Consider the following 17,326-nt stretch of genomic DNA (forward strand, 5'->3'; position numbering starts at 1 on the left):
TACAATTGTAAATTAAAATAGAACTCCTAATAAAATATATATTCTTCCCTACATTTCTATTCGTAATACAATTCTAGATTAAAATTACTAATCGTAATAATTCAGCATATATATATTTCTTCAATGCAATCTATACTTCTATACTATTAATAAAAACAATATCCTCAATTTTAACTTCCCGCCCAAAACACTCCTATACTATTATGGTTTGCGTTATATTGTAAAATACGGTAATACAATTCCTATTCGTAATACAATTGTAATTTAAAATAAAATTCCTAATAAAATATATATATTCTTCCCTACGTTCCTATTCGTAATACAATTCTAGATTAAAATTACTAATCGTAATCATTTAGTATATATATTTCTCTGCGATGCAATCTATACTATTAGTATATATATTTCTCTGCGATGCAATCTATACTATTAATAAAAACAATATTCTCGGTTTAAACTTCACGCCCAAAACACTCATACTATTATGGTTTGCGTAATATTGTAAACAAAATTTGACATAATTCAACACGCAAGGCCAACCAATTTGCTTAACGATATTCGTGCATGTAGGTGTCGGCGCACATGAGTCAAGCCTTTTTAAGTTCATTTTGGGATTTAATTTGCACCCCCCTACGCGCGAGAGAGAGCCTCTATGCTATACAATTCAATAAGCCTTAGAAAAACTCTTGTATAAGTAGTGGTGCAAACCACTTATCAAATCAATGTGGGACAAAAGCTACTTGAAAGGTTTTTCTCTCCATTTTTCTAACTCAAATGGGTCAACTTTGAGTACCAATTTCTCATTCACCCATTATCAGTTTTGAGCGTACAATATATCAATCTTTTCGTCTAACTACAAAGAACACGAATCTACTTTGACCCGACCCAAATCAAAAATGGACCCCACATATATTTGTACCACAATATTGCCACTAAAATGCCATTTTATGCTAATTTTTTCCAACAGTTATTTGTCCAGAGAATATCAACGTGTTGGAGGAAGAAGATGATATATAGTGAAGGGCAATATCATCTTCAATATATATCATCTTCTTCCTCCAACACAACGCTCTACGGTCAACCAACAATCACTCAACTGATTATCCCATTATTCCCATGTAAATTTTTCTCTAATATAGTTATACTTACTGAATATCAAAATATAAGCGTACCTCAAGATCTTGCAATAACTAACCGAAAAGTAATTAAATTAATGATATATAATGCAATGCAAATTATCTACATATTGCATTTATACACTTATTTTAGAACACTGAATTTTTGTGATATTTGTTGCATGCAAGGAAGACTCATACTATAGTTTATTTGTCGATTTTTATATGTTATAAATCATAATATCATAAGAAACGGATACTTTGATGAAATATGAAGCATGAGTAGTATGTCAATCAATGGTTATGGACATCGCATTTCAACAGTTTGGATGACATCATTTCAAAAAGTCATACACTCCATTTGGTAATCTGGAGTGAAGTTTTGATTAACAGTTTAGATATATGATTCATACATTTTGATATATTTTTGTTTATTGTCTGATGCCAATATGATGATTTGAATTTTGAGAGCATAGAAACAAGCTCGAATCATGCTTATATGCTTGAATTGTCGTACCTCAAAGTTACTACCCACTATCACACAATGCTTTATGTTGTATGTTAGACTCAAGGTTACTAACTTCTCACAATAGTCAGAGACTTGCTTTATATGTATGAAATATTGACAAAAACAATTAGGTTTTAGATGTGAGTTTTACTTATATATACATGAGAATTTGAAACATTTTGAAATTTAGTGATTGGTAAAATCAATATATTTTACAGTTTGATTATCAAAACTAATTTTATGGAAAAAAATCACAGAATATATACATGTAGATTATAAAATTAAAATTTCAGTGTCAAAATCGTTATGACTCAATGCTTTGATTACATTAAAAGTGATTTTTAAAAATTTCAAACTCAAGATATGACACGCTTGATGAGTCGCAGCTCGAAAGTCAGTGATTCGCTCGCCGACTTTAGATGTCGTTGATCAAATTAATCAGTACATGTGCGACATGAATATTGCAAAAGGATGAACATATTTAAGTTGTAGCTCTTTGTGTAAGGCAGAACCTGACGGTGAAAATCTATTAGAAGTACACACACATAAATTCTTAATAGTTTGAGATTGTATGATTTTCTTAATCATTCATTGACATTAATTAAAGGTCGGTGCACATGTTATGTTATTGCGGAAAATAGACCATTCTCTTGGTCTTTAAAACAGTACGCGACTCATCATCACAAAATTGGAAGATCACATTGTTGAAGCAAGAATAGTAAATGGGACACATGATGGAACCAAAGTTCTTATCCCTCGAATGTCTCTCACTCCTTCTAATACGAGATTTCCCTTTAAGTTCCAGCATAAATAATTCTCACTGATGCTTGCATATGCCATGACTATCAACAAAAGCCAGGGTCGAACACTAACTCACGTTGGGTTATTGCTGAAAAAATCAGTTTTTAATCACAGTCAATTGTACATGGCTTTCTCTTGAGTCACCCATCATGATATCCTGAAAGTGCTAATTAGTTCTAGACAGGGATGGACAAGATTGTGTTGTTACTACCAATGTTGTCTACAAAGAGATTTTCAATAATGTGTAAATACAACCGGTGATATTATGTTTTTTTCCAAGATGAAAAAATTGCTATATATCTACACAAAAATATATCTTCCATACATATGAATTAGAATAACAATTGATTCATATAACTGAGTTACTAGAGAACGAGCATATTTACCCAATTCATAAAATTATAAACAATGATATATAAAATCTCTAAACTTCCAACACCGCATGCGTACATCTACACATTAGCTATTAATTAAGCAATTATTTACTGGAATTCAAACAAGGATAACATCAGAAAACATAATCAATTCAAACCATATCTTCAATTGCACTATATAATATTTGATGTTATAATTTATATAATTCTATATCGATCCAAATATTCTTAATATATTACAACAAATCCATTCCGTGCATCGCACGGGTGAAAATACTAGTATTATATAATAATGATAATATAAGTATATTATTGACAAATAAATTTTAGGCGCAAAAAAAAAGAAGCAAACTTTTATACATTGTAGCAACTATATCCAAACATTTAGCTTGGTAAAAAAACCATTGTAATGTGATACTTATATCGAAATATTTAAAATTTGATAAAAAAATTAAATATTTGTGTTTTGTGACAATTATACTCAATTATACATATATATTAAAATTTGACAAATCAAACATTTGTGTTTTGTGAGTATTATAGCTTTCAATCCAAAATGGAATCAAATCTAACCTACCTTTCGTTGAGTTTGTACACAATAATACCCGATTTGATCCATCACCTAATCATCTATTCATGCACAATTACATAATTCTATCGTTGACTTTAAAAGTTACCTATTCTGCTCATTTGTAATTGTTCCTAATTAGAAAAATCGTTAAATGAATACTATATTTGAGATCCCAAAATAGTCCCTCGAAGATCTTATAATTCTCAATTTGATAAATTTTTAAAGTAAGCACATTTTCCATAAATTTTTACTTAATCAGCAAGAATAGATGATGGACGGGGGGGAGTAGAACTGTACAAAAGAGTGTAGAAAATGATCAGAATTCCAACCAAAACAAACAAAGGAAAGTCTCCCTTTATAAAGAAATGAAATGATTCCCATTTTTCAGTCTGAATAAGCCACCTTCGACCGCCTCTACTTAGCAGGCGCGAAGCCACTGTCGGAAAATCAAGATTCTCCCGAGAAGGAAAGGGTAGGGTAGGGATGGAGTGAGAAATTTCCGGGCTTCTCTTTTGTGGGTTGTTTGTTTGTTTTTGTTTTTTTTTTTTTGTTTTTTTTTTTTTTATGTATGCAGGGATCCTCGGGAATTTATTTTCTGATGATTATCTGAAAAAGGGGAGAGATTGTTTTGTTAAACACAGCCCAAAAACTCTCCTTACCCTAACTGCCTCTTCTATATTCGGAACTCTTCTTTTTGTTCTCTAGAAATCACCCCATGGAATCTCCGCCGCCGCTCGCTCGATACGTTCCCCACACTTCTAAGTAAGGGCGCACACAACCCAGTCTTTGAATTTTATTTTATTTTATATACTTATCGGTGTTGTGGTTTTGGTGCAGGAAAAGAGTGTTTCCCGGCGGGAGCTCAATGGAAGAGGACGTGGTTGAAATTCCGCCGCCGGTTAATCGGACTTCGAATTCTCTTAAACGGAAGGAGGTACGAAATGCTCACTCACGCCATTTCAAAACAATAAACTTTATTATATCTTATCGTGCTATGTAGATTTTTTCTTCCCCAGTTTCTCTCTTAGAATTGGTTATATGTTTGGTAGTGGATTATTAAGCATGGGACTTAGTTGGAACTATCTTGTTTTATGGCTCCACAAATTCGTCTGTTATAATGTTGTTGATGACTGGGTTTAGTTTCTTTTTAGCTTTTATTGTTTTGGTGTGATCATTTGATATTGGTGCATCTTTGAAATGGGAATAGGGAGGAAGAAATTTTTTTGGCTCTTGTAATCAAGGTTTGAGAGGTCTTTTTCTTCTTTTAGCAATTGGCACTAGATGAAGTTATTCTTGGATAAAAATCAGAATGTGCTTTTCCTCACTTTGGTTCTCAGCCATCCCTTCATTTATATTTTGAAAACCCAATATTTTTAGGAACTGAGTAATGTTGTAAACCTGTCATCTAAAGCATGCTTGTTAAGAGAATCCCCTATAATATGGATCCACTAATGTCCTGAACATTTTTTTTTTCTTGAAGTAGTTGTGGAAAGGAACTCTAAGTGCTAAAGATTTTTTGAATCTTAAAATGACATTAAATCTTTTTTTCCCCCTTAGCATTTGATTTGTTTCTCTTGGTGGCACGAATAATGGAACCCATTTTTCCAGATTTATGATATAATTGATGTTGACCTCGAAGAAGATTGTAATGATGCTCGGCTTGGAGAAGGGAGTTTTATACCAAATGGCAAAGGGAAGGTAATTTTAGTTTCTTGTTTTACTAGGGATATATTGCTGAATAATAATCTTAGTTATGGGCCTTACATTTGTCCAATAATACTATTTCTTAGGAGATATTTGTCGATCTTTCACTTGGTACCGGTGGTGGTTCAGAAAATACTGCAACAGTCAAGGGGTTTCTGACTAAAAATAAGAATTGCACTTCTGAACCACAAAATGTAATAAACCTAGAGGACTCTGATGACTTATATGGAGATAATGAGCATATGGACATGTTTTATGATGAGTCAACGCTTGATCAGTACACAAATTTGCAAGTGTACCTTGATAGAATGGATGTTCCTCCAGGAGTTGAGGCATCAATTCCCTGGTGGCCTGGTCCTAGTGGGGATAAATTGAGTTCAATCTGTAGCAGCACTCCATCTTATTTGTCTCCTGGGCAGATGAAAGCTGCAAGCATTTCTTCTGGGAAAATGTCCACTCACCCTTCTGAGTCAGTTAACTTTCACAAGCTGAAGGAGAAGGTAACTTCAAGAAGTGGCTCCACATTTGGGGATAGGTCTGGTAGGACCAGGAAGCTTGGGCTATCTGTGCCATTTGTAGAACCTGCTTTAGGGGTGAAGAGATCAGCTGCAACTGGTAGTTCAATTGACACTGATTCAACATACAAAGATTCTTTAGAGTTTTCAATCCAGGGGCAAGGGCAGAAGTTAGGTCTTCGTGGGTTCTCTCAATCTAAAAAGAGGTCACCACGTGCAACCACCTCTTTTGGTTCACATAACCTATCTACTCCTCTGGAGCCTTATTTTCCTAAAGTAACAGCAAAGTCTTGGATGGCTGATTGGATGAATGTCCTCCCAAATTCAACAAACCACTCTACTGCAGATTCTCCAAGTTTATTTTCTCACGTTCTTCCTGATGGTCTTTTGCCTCCTGTAGGATTTGTCTCCTTGTACCCAGATCCTGTCACAAGTCACAAGAATACAAATGCTACAGAAAATGCACCAGCTCCAATTCAGTCTACAAATATAGATGAAATTGTTGAGAGATTCCATGCTTTCAAAAAATTTGACACTGTGCAGGATTATGCAGGACATCATTATTCTAGAAATGCTTCCAGAAAAGTGAACGCGGTAGGTCTATCTTTGTCCTTTGAAGCCATTTCAATATATGTTCTCTAATTTTTCTTATATTTATTAATCTTCATGTTATAGGCATCAAAAGCCTGGGTCAAAAGAATACAGGAGGAGTGGAAGATTCTGGAGAAAGATCTGCCTGGTAACCTCGATTTTCACTCTTTAAAATTCCTTATATTAGCAGATGGAATTCCAGTTATGAGCCTTTTGAAGTTCATTAATAGGAGTAGTCATCTAGTGGTCTGTTTTGGTTTGGAGGCTAATATTTTGGTTTGGCATTTTTATCAAACCAAAACTGAACCAAATATTTCGATTTGGTTTGAGTGCCAAACTCAAACCCCAAAATTTAAGTTTGGGTTGATGTATAAAGAAAAATCTGTAAGTTACTAAAAATCAGTTTGGTTTGGTCTAGCATTTATTCAATCATAGAATATAATGGTTGGTGGTTATGTACTAGAAGAATTAGTTCAACTTTTGGTTGCATGGTAGTGGTTTTTCCACCTTTAGTCTATGAATTTAAAATCAATGAGATTTGGTACTCCACTATCGCAACAATGCCAATTTTAGTCCTTTGTAAGAAATTCTGTTCAGAAGCCATCAATTTGGTTCCCTATTTTGCTGCAGCTACATTATGGGAAAGACAATTTTAGCTTTAGGGAAACTACATTTCCTGCAAAAGCTACAGATTGGAAATTGATAAATAATATACAGATTACTGGCACAAAGCTTCTATCAAAGGGCATATAATTTGAAAAGATCATTAGAATCAAATACTTAGTAATTGTTATGACTTTTAGTATATGCCATCTTTTTTGTATAAACATTGGAATCGGAATCAATAATAATTTTGGTAACCTTCAATATTCTGCAGTTGCCTTGATTTTTACCTTACTCAAAATCATGTTTTATTGAGCAGATTCGATCTTTGTTAGAGTCTATGAATCAAGAATGGATCTTCTGAGAGCAGTTATAGTTGGAGCTGCAGGAACTCCCTACCATGATGGGCTTTTCTTCTTTGATGTTTACTTTCCTAGCAGCTATCCTAATGTTCCACCGGTACGTCACATGGTATGTTGTCTATTCTCTTATGCACTATCTTATGACTAACAGTTTTCAATAAAACTGTTCCCAGCAAGTGTACTACCATTCTGGTGGTCTTCGTATTAATCCAAATTTGTACAACTGTGGAAAAGTATGCTTGAGCCTCCTCAACACTTGGAGTGGCCAAGGGAAGGAGAAGTGGATGCCTCGTGAATCAACCATGCTGCAGGTTTTGGTTTCTATACAAGGGCTGATTTTGAATGCAAAGCCCTATTTTAATGAGCCAGGATTTGCTGGATCTGAAGGGACAGTTCCAGGGGAGCAGAGCTCGCTACAATACAATGAGAACACATATATCTCAAATCTGAGAACAATGCTTTACTCCATACGGAAGCCACCGAAGGTGCATTACATGTTTTCCTTTTGTATAAATTTTGCTTTGATATTTTATATTTTTTTTTTGCATTCTGTAAGTGTAATTGTCTAATTGAGTGTCTTAGGCTGTCTTTGGTATGCTGGAATAACAAATTCAAATGGAATAAAAAGGGAATATGATAAAATGTTAGATGAGCTTATGGGTGAAGAGGAAAGGTTGTGTACTTCTATGTCTCAACTCTCAATAGATTATCAAATTTAATTTTTTTTGCAAGAAAGTATAGTTTGGTTACTTCCTTCACAAGTTAATGAGGAAAAGGGTATGGGTTTAACAAATGGAGTAGGGATAAGGAATTATAATTATGAAGAAATTCCACATACCAACAACTGGAAAGGAATCAAGAGTTTGGAGGAATTGAGCATTTGTAATTGTTATCTGTAACTTGTTCATTGTGATAGTGATGGCCTTTTTCAAGTTTTCGGTTTAATCGCTGTACTCATTAGGATTTGCTCGTCTTTTTGTTTTGTTTTTTGTTTTTGGCAGCATTTTGAGGATTTTGTCGCGGGGCACTTTGTTCTGCATGCTCAAGATATTCTGGTGGCATGCAAAACATATATAGATGGTGCTCAAGTAGGTAGCCTAGTTAGTGGAGGGGTGCAGGATGTTGATGAAGGTGACAAAAGCTGTTCAGAAGTTTTCAAGAACTCTGTAGTAGGCCTCATCAAGACACTTGTAGAGTCATTTACCCAGGTTGGCGCTAAGGATTGTGATAAATTTCTATATCTAGCAGAAAAAGCGACCGTGCCTGTTTCTGCATCTCTAACCTCCTATGGTTATCATTATTACTGACTGACCTGATTAAAGGGAGTAGAGGGGCTGAGAAATTGGTCTTTAAACACAGAAAGACAGCTTGAAATTTAAGGTTAACAGCCTAGCCTTGATGTTGATAATTACAAATCAGATTTGACTGTTCTCTTTTGAATTGAAGCTGTATATGATGTTTTGTTTATAAGTTAATCGATTTACTCATAGTGAATCGTGTATGGGAATGGTTAGTTGCATGATGGAAAGATGCTTCTTGGGTATTCTTGATATTGCATTTTTTGTTTCTAAGTTGTATCTATCTCGGTTCAATTGATCAGGTGTTACTTTCACCATCTTATCCATCATACCTCGAGTTAAAATTTTTTACATTTACTTTTCAGTTTTCACTGAGGCACCACTTTATACTCATACTTGTCATGAGTATCTAATTTAATTATAATTATTTGTTATGCGTTAAAACCTGAAGATTTATCACCACCACGAATGGAGTTTTTAAATTCAAACCTGTCATGCGGACTAGATGTGAAAAGAAAGATTAGTGGAAATTGAAGATTCTCAGTATGTTGTTCCCCTGGAAAAGAACAAAAATGTCCTCATGTGCCGTTTGATTTACTTGTCTGTTGCCCAAGTCAAGTCTTTTATTATTTTCCACATTGTGGACTAATCCTGTATGGACTTTGGCGCACCCTATTTTGGTTAAGATTAAGGTAAAGGATAAAATGTCCAAGATAGGTTTCATCACTAAGCTATAATTGGTGCACCCTATTTTGCTTAAGATTAGGGTAAAAGGATAAAAAGTCCAGGATAGGTTTCATCACTAAGCTATAATGCAATCCTTATACTATACATCAGGTTCACAGTGCATTGTGGACTCTGGTGCATGTGTATTTGTTTTTATGTTGCCTGAAACAAATTATATACGCAAATTAGATTTAAAAAATAAGTAAATACATAACGTGTTGTGACTTTTTGTGTATTTATAGGCAAGCAAAAAAAAAATAATTTTATTTGCAGATAGAAAATCACAATTATACTTTCCAGAAACTTTGTATTCACAAAATTCCAAGAAAGTAGAGGACTGGATGATGGATAATACACTAGGCCGAGGCTACATTGAATGGTCCAAGAGAGCAATTGGATCAAGAAAGCCCAAAGACCCTCAACCCAAAGCTACAAAAGAGTTGGATAAGGATTGGACTTAGCACTTGTAATGTTAGCAAGATTAGGGCTTATTAGTTGTAATATAACACGGACTCCCAATATGAGGCAGTTCAGGATTCTTACTCCTTATATAGGGCTCGAGGCCCGAGCAATACAATACTTATATTCTCTCGTTATATTTTCCTACATATTTTCTATATTCTTGCTATTCCAACAAGTGGTGTTGGCCTGGCTTTGACTACTCAAAATCATAAAACCAACATTGATATAAATTGCTAATATAATGCAACCTTAGCTCTATGCTACCTGGGGTGGCTTTTGTTTGGTCCGCCGGGAGTGGGCGAATTTTTCAATGATAGAGACACAGAAACGTTGAAAATTATGTGCCACTGATTTCCATATTCATTCAATCCAAAATTAAATGGAAGAAAGTGGAAGGAAACTGTGGGGTTGACTTGGGGCTGCCAAGTCTTGCTGGATGCGTAGAACAAGCACTATAAAGTAAAGATTTCCATTTGGTATATTGCAGGAATCTTCATCTTTCTCCATTGCATGATTATGGCTATACACCTTTCTTCTTCTTCTTCTTCTTCTGTAATCTTTCCTTTACCTGTTCTCTTACTTCTCTCAATATTTTGCTTAGCCTCAGTTTCTTCTTCCAATATTCCTGAAATTTCATACTCTGATCACTGCTCTTCATATGTATCTGAGTCTACCCCGACTCAACGTGTTCATCATTCTGACATTTTACCTTACCTATCCACTGTGAGTAGCTACTACCATGGCGGTGAGAGTTTATGGACCAGGAAATCACTTGGTCAGTTGTCTAATACCTCCACCAATTCTCTTACCTTCCAGCCCACCCAGAAATCCGCTTACCAAACAGAGAATCCTGAAATTTTTAAACTTAAAGCGTACTTAACGCTCAGACCCTCTTATGTGGAGGATGATTCTTATAGATATTCCAGATATGGATCCTATGGGTGGTCGTATTATGCTGGTGGGAATTACAGTGAGCCAAAGCAATTGTCGTTCCTCTTGAGCGGCTATTTCTCGGAGAGTTCTGGGAAGCTTTGTATGGTGGGCTCAGCTTCGTGGTATTCCAAGGAAGGCAAGCCTGAGTATGTTGAAGCCGTTCTCAGGCTCTCTTTTGCAGAGAAGAATTCCAACATCTCCAACGGTTTTGTTAATGGAAGCCTGCAGAGCCTGAGGAATGATTCGAGGTATTTTGAGGAAATTAAGATATTTGCTTTCACTGATGTTGAATCCTACAAGTATTCACTGGCCACCAAGGATCTTGGAGCTGTCTGTAAAGGCGGAATCACCACTCAGAAGGGCGAATCACTTAGCGTGCCGCGAAGAAGCTTTTGCTCTGCAATTCGGGAGAATTACGCTAGTTTTGAGTTGGAGCATGCCGGGGATTGTAAGCCTTCAAAGAACTGCAGCCCTGTGGATGGGGTTTTGGGATACTCGCCTCGATTCATGTCCCTGAATCTAATTCAATGTTCTGATGGAGAAAGAAAGGTGAGATTCATGGTAAAGTTCCAAAACACAAGCTATACTGATTATTACCGAGGCTTTAATCCCAATTCAACGTTTGTTGGAGAGGGATCATGGGACGACAGCAAGAATCAGTTCTGCATCGTGGCTTGTCGAATCTTGAATCTACCGGGAGATGGTGGTGTGGGGGATTGTTCTTTAAGGTTGAGCTTGAGGTACCCTGCTGTCTGGACAATCAGAAATGCCTACAGAGGTGTTGGAGAAATTTGGACAAACAAGACAGCCCAGGATTCTGGATACTTCCAGATGATGAAGTTCAGAAGCACTGACCACGATATGAATGGATATTATTATCGTTCTCTTCCAGGTCTGAGCTACAAGTACACAGAAATAGAGAGAGCAACAAAGCAATGCCCGCCACCCAAGGCCTCCGTGAAAGAGGGGGAGAAATTCCCAGATGGGAATTCTCGTGATATGAGACTTGATATCTCTGTCCAATATTCTAAAGAACAAAATGCCTGGGCCTGGGGCAATGCAATTCCAATCTTTGCTGGTGATGAACTCTCTGAAGATAATAACTATGTTCGAAGTTATGAAATTGGCGGTTTTGGAGCTGAAATTTCTGAATCTGACAGAAGTTCTAAGCAAGTCAATTCTAGCAGCCCTTTGAACATGAGTTACTTGATCAACTTCGAGGCATCTTATATCAATTTCACAAAGGAGTTTGCCTCGCTAAATTTATCTCTGAATTCTATAGGTCAAGTAGAGATTGTTGCTGAGGGGATTTACCATGGCAAAAATGGGCATCTGTGCATGGTTGGCTGCAGAAAGCTGGAATTTCAGACTCAGAAACCAGAACAAGATTCTCAGGACTGTGAGATTCTTGTTGAATTCGACTTCCCCTCAGTAAACGCCAGGAGGAGAAGAATCATGAAAGGAAGCATACGAAGCACACGAAAGGCGTCTGATCCTCTCCACTTTGCCCAGCTCAACATTACTTCAAATGCTTACTACAGTTCCTACGCCAGGGAATCGATATGGAGGATGGATTTAGAGATCATAATGGTACTAATTTCCAACACCCTCGCCTGCATCTTCATCGCGCTACAGCTTTTCTATGCGAAACGCCACCCTGAAATGCTCCCTTTCATGTCACTGCTAATGCTTGTTGTCCTCACCCTGGGCCACATGATCCCTCTGGTGCTCAACTTTGAAGCCCTCTTCTTGAGCAGCCATCAACGAAGACGACGGTCCATGTTTGGGGCGGATGGATGGATCGAAGTGAACGAGGTGATTGTGAGGGTGATTACAATGGTAGCCTTCCTCCTTCAAGCCCGCCTCCTGCAGCTAGCATGGAGCGCAAAATGGGAAATTGGAAATGGAAATGGAATAGGGCTGTGGCTATCAGAGAGGAAAACAGTGTTTGTTTCCTTCCCTATGTACATTGCAGGTGGATTGCTCACTATCCTGGTTAAATGGATGTGGAACAGAAACCTGTCAGGGACAACACTATCCTCTCCAAATTACTATTATTCCCCCTATCAGGACAGCAATCCCCAATCTTCCACCTGGGGCGGTTTAAGGTCATACGCGGGATTCATCCTGGACGGTTTTCTGTTCCCACAGGTCCTCTTCAACATCTTCCACAGCTCGAGGGAGGGGGCGCTGTCGCGATGGTTCTACATGGGGACCACCTTAGTGCGCCTGCTGCCACACGCGTATGATCTTTACAGGGTTCACAACTATGCTGCCATGGAAGTAGAAGGCTCGTACTTGTACGCGAACCCGAGGGCGGATTTCTACTCCACGGCTTGGGATATCGTCATTCCCTGCCTGGGAATGCTGTTGGCTGTGATCATTTGGTTGCAGCAGCGGTTCGGTGGCCGGTGTGTGCTTCCCCGGAGGTTCAGAGATTCTGTGGCGTATGAGAAAGTAGTGGCTGATGATGATAGCAGGGCATAGTTGTGGTGATTTCAAGCTGCCTATGATGTTTTAGGACTTTACAAAGCTCATTTCAATATCAGAGCCATTTTTCTGGCTCTGACTGTGTTGTTGTGTGTTTACTGTTTAGACCTGCACTTTATCTGCTTTGCAGTGATATAAATATTGTGTTGTTAGTCCTAACTAGTTCACTTTGGCAAACTTTTGTGAACAAGAAAAGAAGAAGAAGAAACAATAATTTTCCACCTGTTTGGCTGTTTCCAGTGACCATGAACAGCGTAGCTTGTCAATTAACACCCATTATGTTTGTTTTTCCCTGATTAAGCATCAATAGTTTGGTTATTTCTTTTTGAGAAAAGACAATTTTTTATTTCTGAAGTATTTGGAATTGGTTGTATTTAACGATATTATCTGCGCGATTTTTTTATCATCTTTCAATTGTTTGCTAGTGATCATATTGAATTCTAGAAACTCTTGGACAAAAATAAAAGTCACTTTATAAACAATTTACTCATAAATAGTTTTTTGTCAACACAATTAGAGTACAAAGAAAAAAAATATTAGAGTATCATCAGTGGAAGATTGTTATCATCCATCTTAGCGATTGTCATAGAAGTCATTAACGGATTTCTTCAAAGCTTTCCTTTGTTTATACTTTTTTTTTTTTTTTGAAAATTCCTTTGTTTATACTTGTTAAAGGGTGAATGGATGAAGGGAATTTTCAAAAACCAAAGATCCTAACATCTTGATTTCAATTGTTAATGATTTTTGTGTTGGTGATGTTGACAAAATGAGATTTTTATTAAAAAAAAAAGAAGAAGAGTAATATTATATATAGGTAAACATTGTAAAGTAATATTATATTGACTCATTCTTTTACTCTATTTTATACTTTTTAGTTTTTTATTTAATTGCCGTGAAATGTATTGAAAGGTTTAAAAAAAAGTTAGCAACAATTTTTTTTTTTTGAAAGTAAACGTAGCTATTTCATTAATTCATAACATAAAACGTTTACATCAATCAACAATCAATGAAATGGTAAATCATTCCTTCCAGTCAGACATAGAAACAACTTTTCTAACTATGCTATAGAAAACTTGGATCGCAGACTGTTTCATAACTATGAAGCTATGTTCTATGTTCCTTCAGGGAGCTTAAAGCTTCATCAAAGATCTGGGTCTTCGTCATCATTCTTTTTTGCTCGTCCAGGATAAGATCAACAATTGTCGAAACCAAACTAAACGATTTATGCTAATGAATACGAAAAGCTCGTGAAAGTAAAAAGAGGAAAAATGCTCGTGAAAGTAACGAGAGGAAAACACAATAATAGAGAAAATAAAAAGTGGGTAAAGTCAAAGTAGGGTTGGGAGTTCAAGACTACCAACACAAACCCCAATACCTACCTACTATTATTTTATTCAAAGGGAAAGAAAACGGAAGAAGAAGATCTGTGGCGGTGGTCGGAGGCGGACGAAACTGCGACGGTGGTCGGGGCGGAAGAAGAACAAGAGCAAACATAGAAAGTGACCAAAACCGCCGGCTCAAAGCTCCATTAGAGCTCCGGCCGGAGGCCGGCGGTGGAAGCTAAAGTTGAGCAGCACAGAAAGGTGTTTGGTTTTAGAGAGAAAAGGGAGGCAGCATTAGGGTTTTTTTTCAAAATTCTTATACAAATTATTATGCAACAATTTTTATTTTATCCTTTCTTTCTCAAATAAAATAAGAATACATAGCTAAAATTTTACTTCCAGTACTTTTTATAAATTGGTAGATCTTTAGGGGGCATGTAACAAAGCGGAAGTGAAATTATGAATAGTTGAAGGGAGCAATCAAAATTCAAAAAATCAAAATACAAAGAAATAGCTCCACGCGCGGGTGGGTTGAGGCGTTGAGTCCAACTGTCAGTTGGAGAGTAAAAAACGGTCACACGCGCCTCCATCTCTGTCCAATTTCCTCGCCGCTACGCGGGGTTAAGAATTAAAACGCTTCCATCCTTTAAATCTTTTTCCCCTTTCCTATTCATTCACCCTCTTCTCTTTCTCCATTCTCCAATCGCCATTGATTCTCTCCTTCTCGGACTAGCCGGAGTTGAAACAAAATTTTCTACGACCTCTGCCGATTTCCGTTCGACCTATCGTTTCCAGTTGATTCTTGTACAGGTACGTTCTTCAATTCCTCTCTCATTCCATTCATGTTATGTATTTGTTTTATTTATCCGCTTCCCGTTCTAAAATTGAGCAAAAACGCGACATTGCGATGATTGATTGATCTCGTCTCTGATTATTTGGATGCCTTTGTTATTGTTGCATTTGTCTTGCTTCTTAGGGTTTTGGTATAATCGAAATGAAAGATTTTAAGATTTAAGCAATTGAAACGTGGAATTGATGTTTGAGCTGGTGGAAAAATATTACTCCGTTGTATTTAGCGTTAACCAGAACAGGAAAAACATTGTTTGTTAATAGAGGTTATTGTCAACGGTGTTTTCATTCTATATTTGCTAACTTAGAAGCTTAGTAATTAGAATGGAATTTGAATATCACAAGTTTTGATTCAAGGCCAATTTCAATAGAGTTTTGGAAGGGATACTGTTGTTCACATGTTCTTGGTGTTAGACCAAATAAATTCAGGCGGTTTGAGGCTTTATTTGTTATCTGAAAAATCTGCCTTTAGTTTATGAATAAGTTGATTTCTTTGTTGCTGGTGCATTGCCATTGCCTGTGATTGAAGTTGATAAAATTGTCAAATGAAGTGATTCCCAGGGTATGCCATTTTTGTCTGTCTTTGGCATTTTGTGATTTTTACGACTACCCTTGTTTTTATATTGTTTGGCTTCAAGTTTCTCTTTGAACATCATAGCTACAGTCCAAGATTCCTTCACATTTGCAACCTGTTGGCTTCCAATAAATGACAAGAAAAATTATTCAGTATATACTTCATATGCCAATTGCCAAGTATATGATCTATTTGCTATTTTTCTTACTTTGAGCAGATATCATGGCATTTGAACAAGGCTTTCGTGAGCCCATTATGCATTCAGGAAGTGATGGAGATGTTTCCCTTAAACTAAAGAAGGATGCAACTTCTGTTCCAAAAATGGTCTCAGAAGATGTTAAGAGCTATTTTGATTGCAACATTTGTCTAGATCCTGCCCATGATCCTGTGGTTACTTTTTGTGGTCACTTGTACTGCTGGCCTTGCATTTACAAATGGCTCGAGGTCCAGAGCTCCTCCTCAGAATCTGCGGAGCAACCTAAATGTCCTGTTTGTAAGGCATGTATCTCAAAATCCACCTTTGTCCCCCTTTATGGCCATGATTTATCATCATCAGACTCCGATTCCAAGAAGTTTCAGCTAGACTTGCCCATTCCTCAAAGGCCACCAGCTCTTGGTGTGGACATGCTGCTAAACACTTCAGCTCCGAACTCAATCCTAAATCCACAACTTCAGCCCAACCATTTTCATCCTCGGCCACCACCATCATTGTACCATCAGCAATACTTCCCCCATACCTTTGGCAGCTATGCTTCAACGGCACCTGGTTTTTTCAGCCCCACCATTGGGATGTTTGGAGAAATGTTTTCTGCAAGGACGTCTGGAAGCATGGACACAACTTTATTTGCTTATCCAAATTCCAATGGTACCACCCCTAGAATGAGGAGGCAAGAAATGCAGGTGGACAAGTCTCTGAACAGATTGTACATCTTTCTCCTCTGCTGCCTTCTCGTATGCCTTCTCCTATTCTAAGTTCTTTCCCTTGTACAGTCGTTCCACTATAAATTCCATATCTGAGCTTGCCAACAGTTGCAGCGTAGATATTACTGAAATATATATATGTAGCTTAGCTTTCCAGGAGAGATTACAGTGAACAAAGACATTGTTCAAGAAAAAGGTTGCTTTTTCTTCTGTGATCTGATTTCGATTGTTTGACGTCTTACATTCAGACACTTTTATCAACGTCAAAGCTTGTAAATAGTTGTTTGCTCTCAAATTCTCTGTGACGCCCAGTTATATGGGTGGTTATGTGTAATATATTATATTATATTATATTTATAAATATACATTTTTTTTTATTATTTTTGTCTCTCGACTATTAATTGTTTTTTAATCTTGTGCAAGCAATCTGTACAAAGAGCCTTCCTACAAGTTGCAATATTTGGGTAAATTCACCCTTAAAGAGAAGAAAATATTAGTGTGATAATATTCCAAAGAAAGAAAGAAAAAACACAATAAGTGTTGGATCGCAGTTGAAGATGAGCAGTATTGCATAATGTGAGAATAAAAGTTTTCCATTTGTGTGAGT

At 36.8% G+C, this 17,326-nt stretch overlaps 3 protein-coding genes across 3 annotated transcripts; all 3 read left to right on the top strand.

The window, feature by feature from the left end:
- Positions 1–3,688: 3,688 nt before the first annotated feature.
- On the top strand, positions 3,689–8,756 carry LOC116010422 (probable ubiquitin-conjugating enzyme E2 26). Its single transcript, XM_031249828.1, has 8 exons — positions 3,689–4,131; positions 4,207–4,303; positions 4,978–5,067; positions 5,160–6,182; positions 6,264–6,327; positions 7,102–7,241; positions 7,318–7,629; positions 8,146–8,756. The coding sequence occupies exons 1-8, from the start codon at positions 4,085–4,087 to the stop codon at positions 8,449–8,451; spliced, it is 2,079 nt and encodes a 692-aa protein (XP_031105688.1). The 5' UTR covers positions 3,689–4,084; the 3' UTR covers positions 8,452–8,756.
- Positions 8,757–10,146: 1,390 nt separating this feature from the next.
- On the top strand, positions 10,147–13,050 carry LOC116010170. Its single transcript, XM_031249447.1, has one exon. It carries the CDS (start codon positions 10,147–10,149, stop codon positions 13,048–13,050), a length of 2,904 nt encoding a protein of 967 aa, XP_031105307.1.
- Positions 13,051–14,952: 1,902 nt separating this feature from the next.
- Positions 14,953–17,094, top strand: LOC116007703 (E3 ubiquitin-protein ligase RMA3-like). The gene is made up of 2 exons (XM_031248458.1): positions 14,953–15,185; positions 16,016–17,094. The coding sequence occupies exon 2, from the start codon at positions 16,021–16,023 to the stop codon at positions 16,768–16,770; it is 750 nt and encodes a 249-aa protein (XP_031104318.1). The 5' UTR covers positions 14,953–15,185; positions 16,016–16,020; the 3' UTR covers positions 16,771–17,094.
- The last annotated feature ends 232 nt before the right edge of the window (positions 17,095–17,326 follow it).

Source organism: Ipomoea triloba, chromosome 2 (genome assembly GCF_003576645.1).
Source record: "Ipomoea triloba cultivar NCNSP0323 chromosome 2, ASM357664v1".
NCBI lineage: Eukaryota > Viridiplantae > Streptophyta > Magnoliopsida > Solanales > Convolvulaceae > Ipomoea > Ipomoea triloba.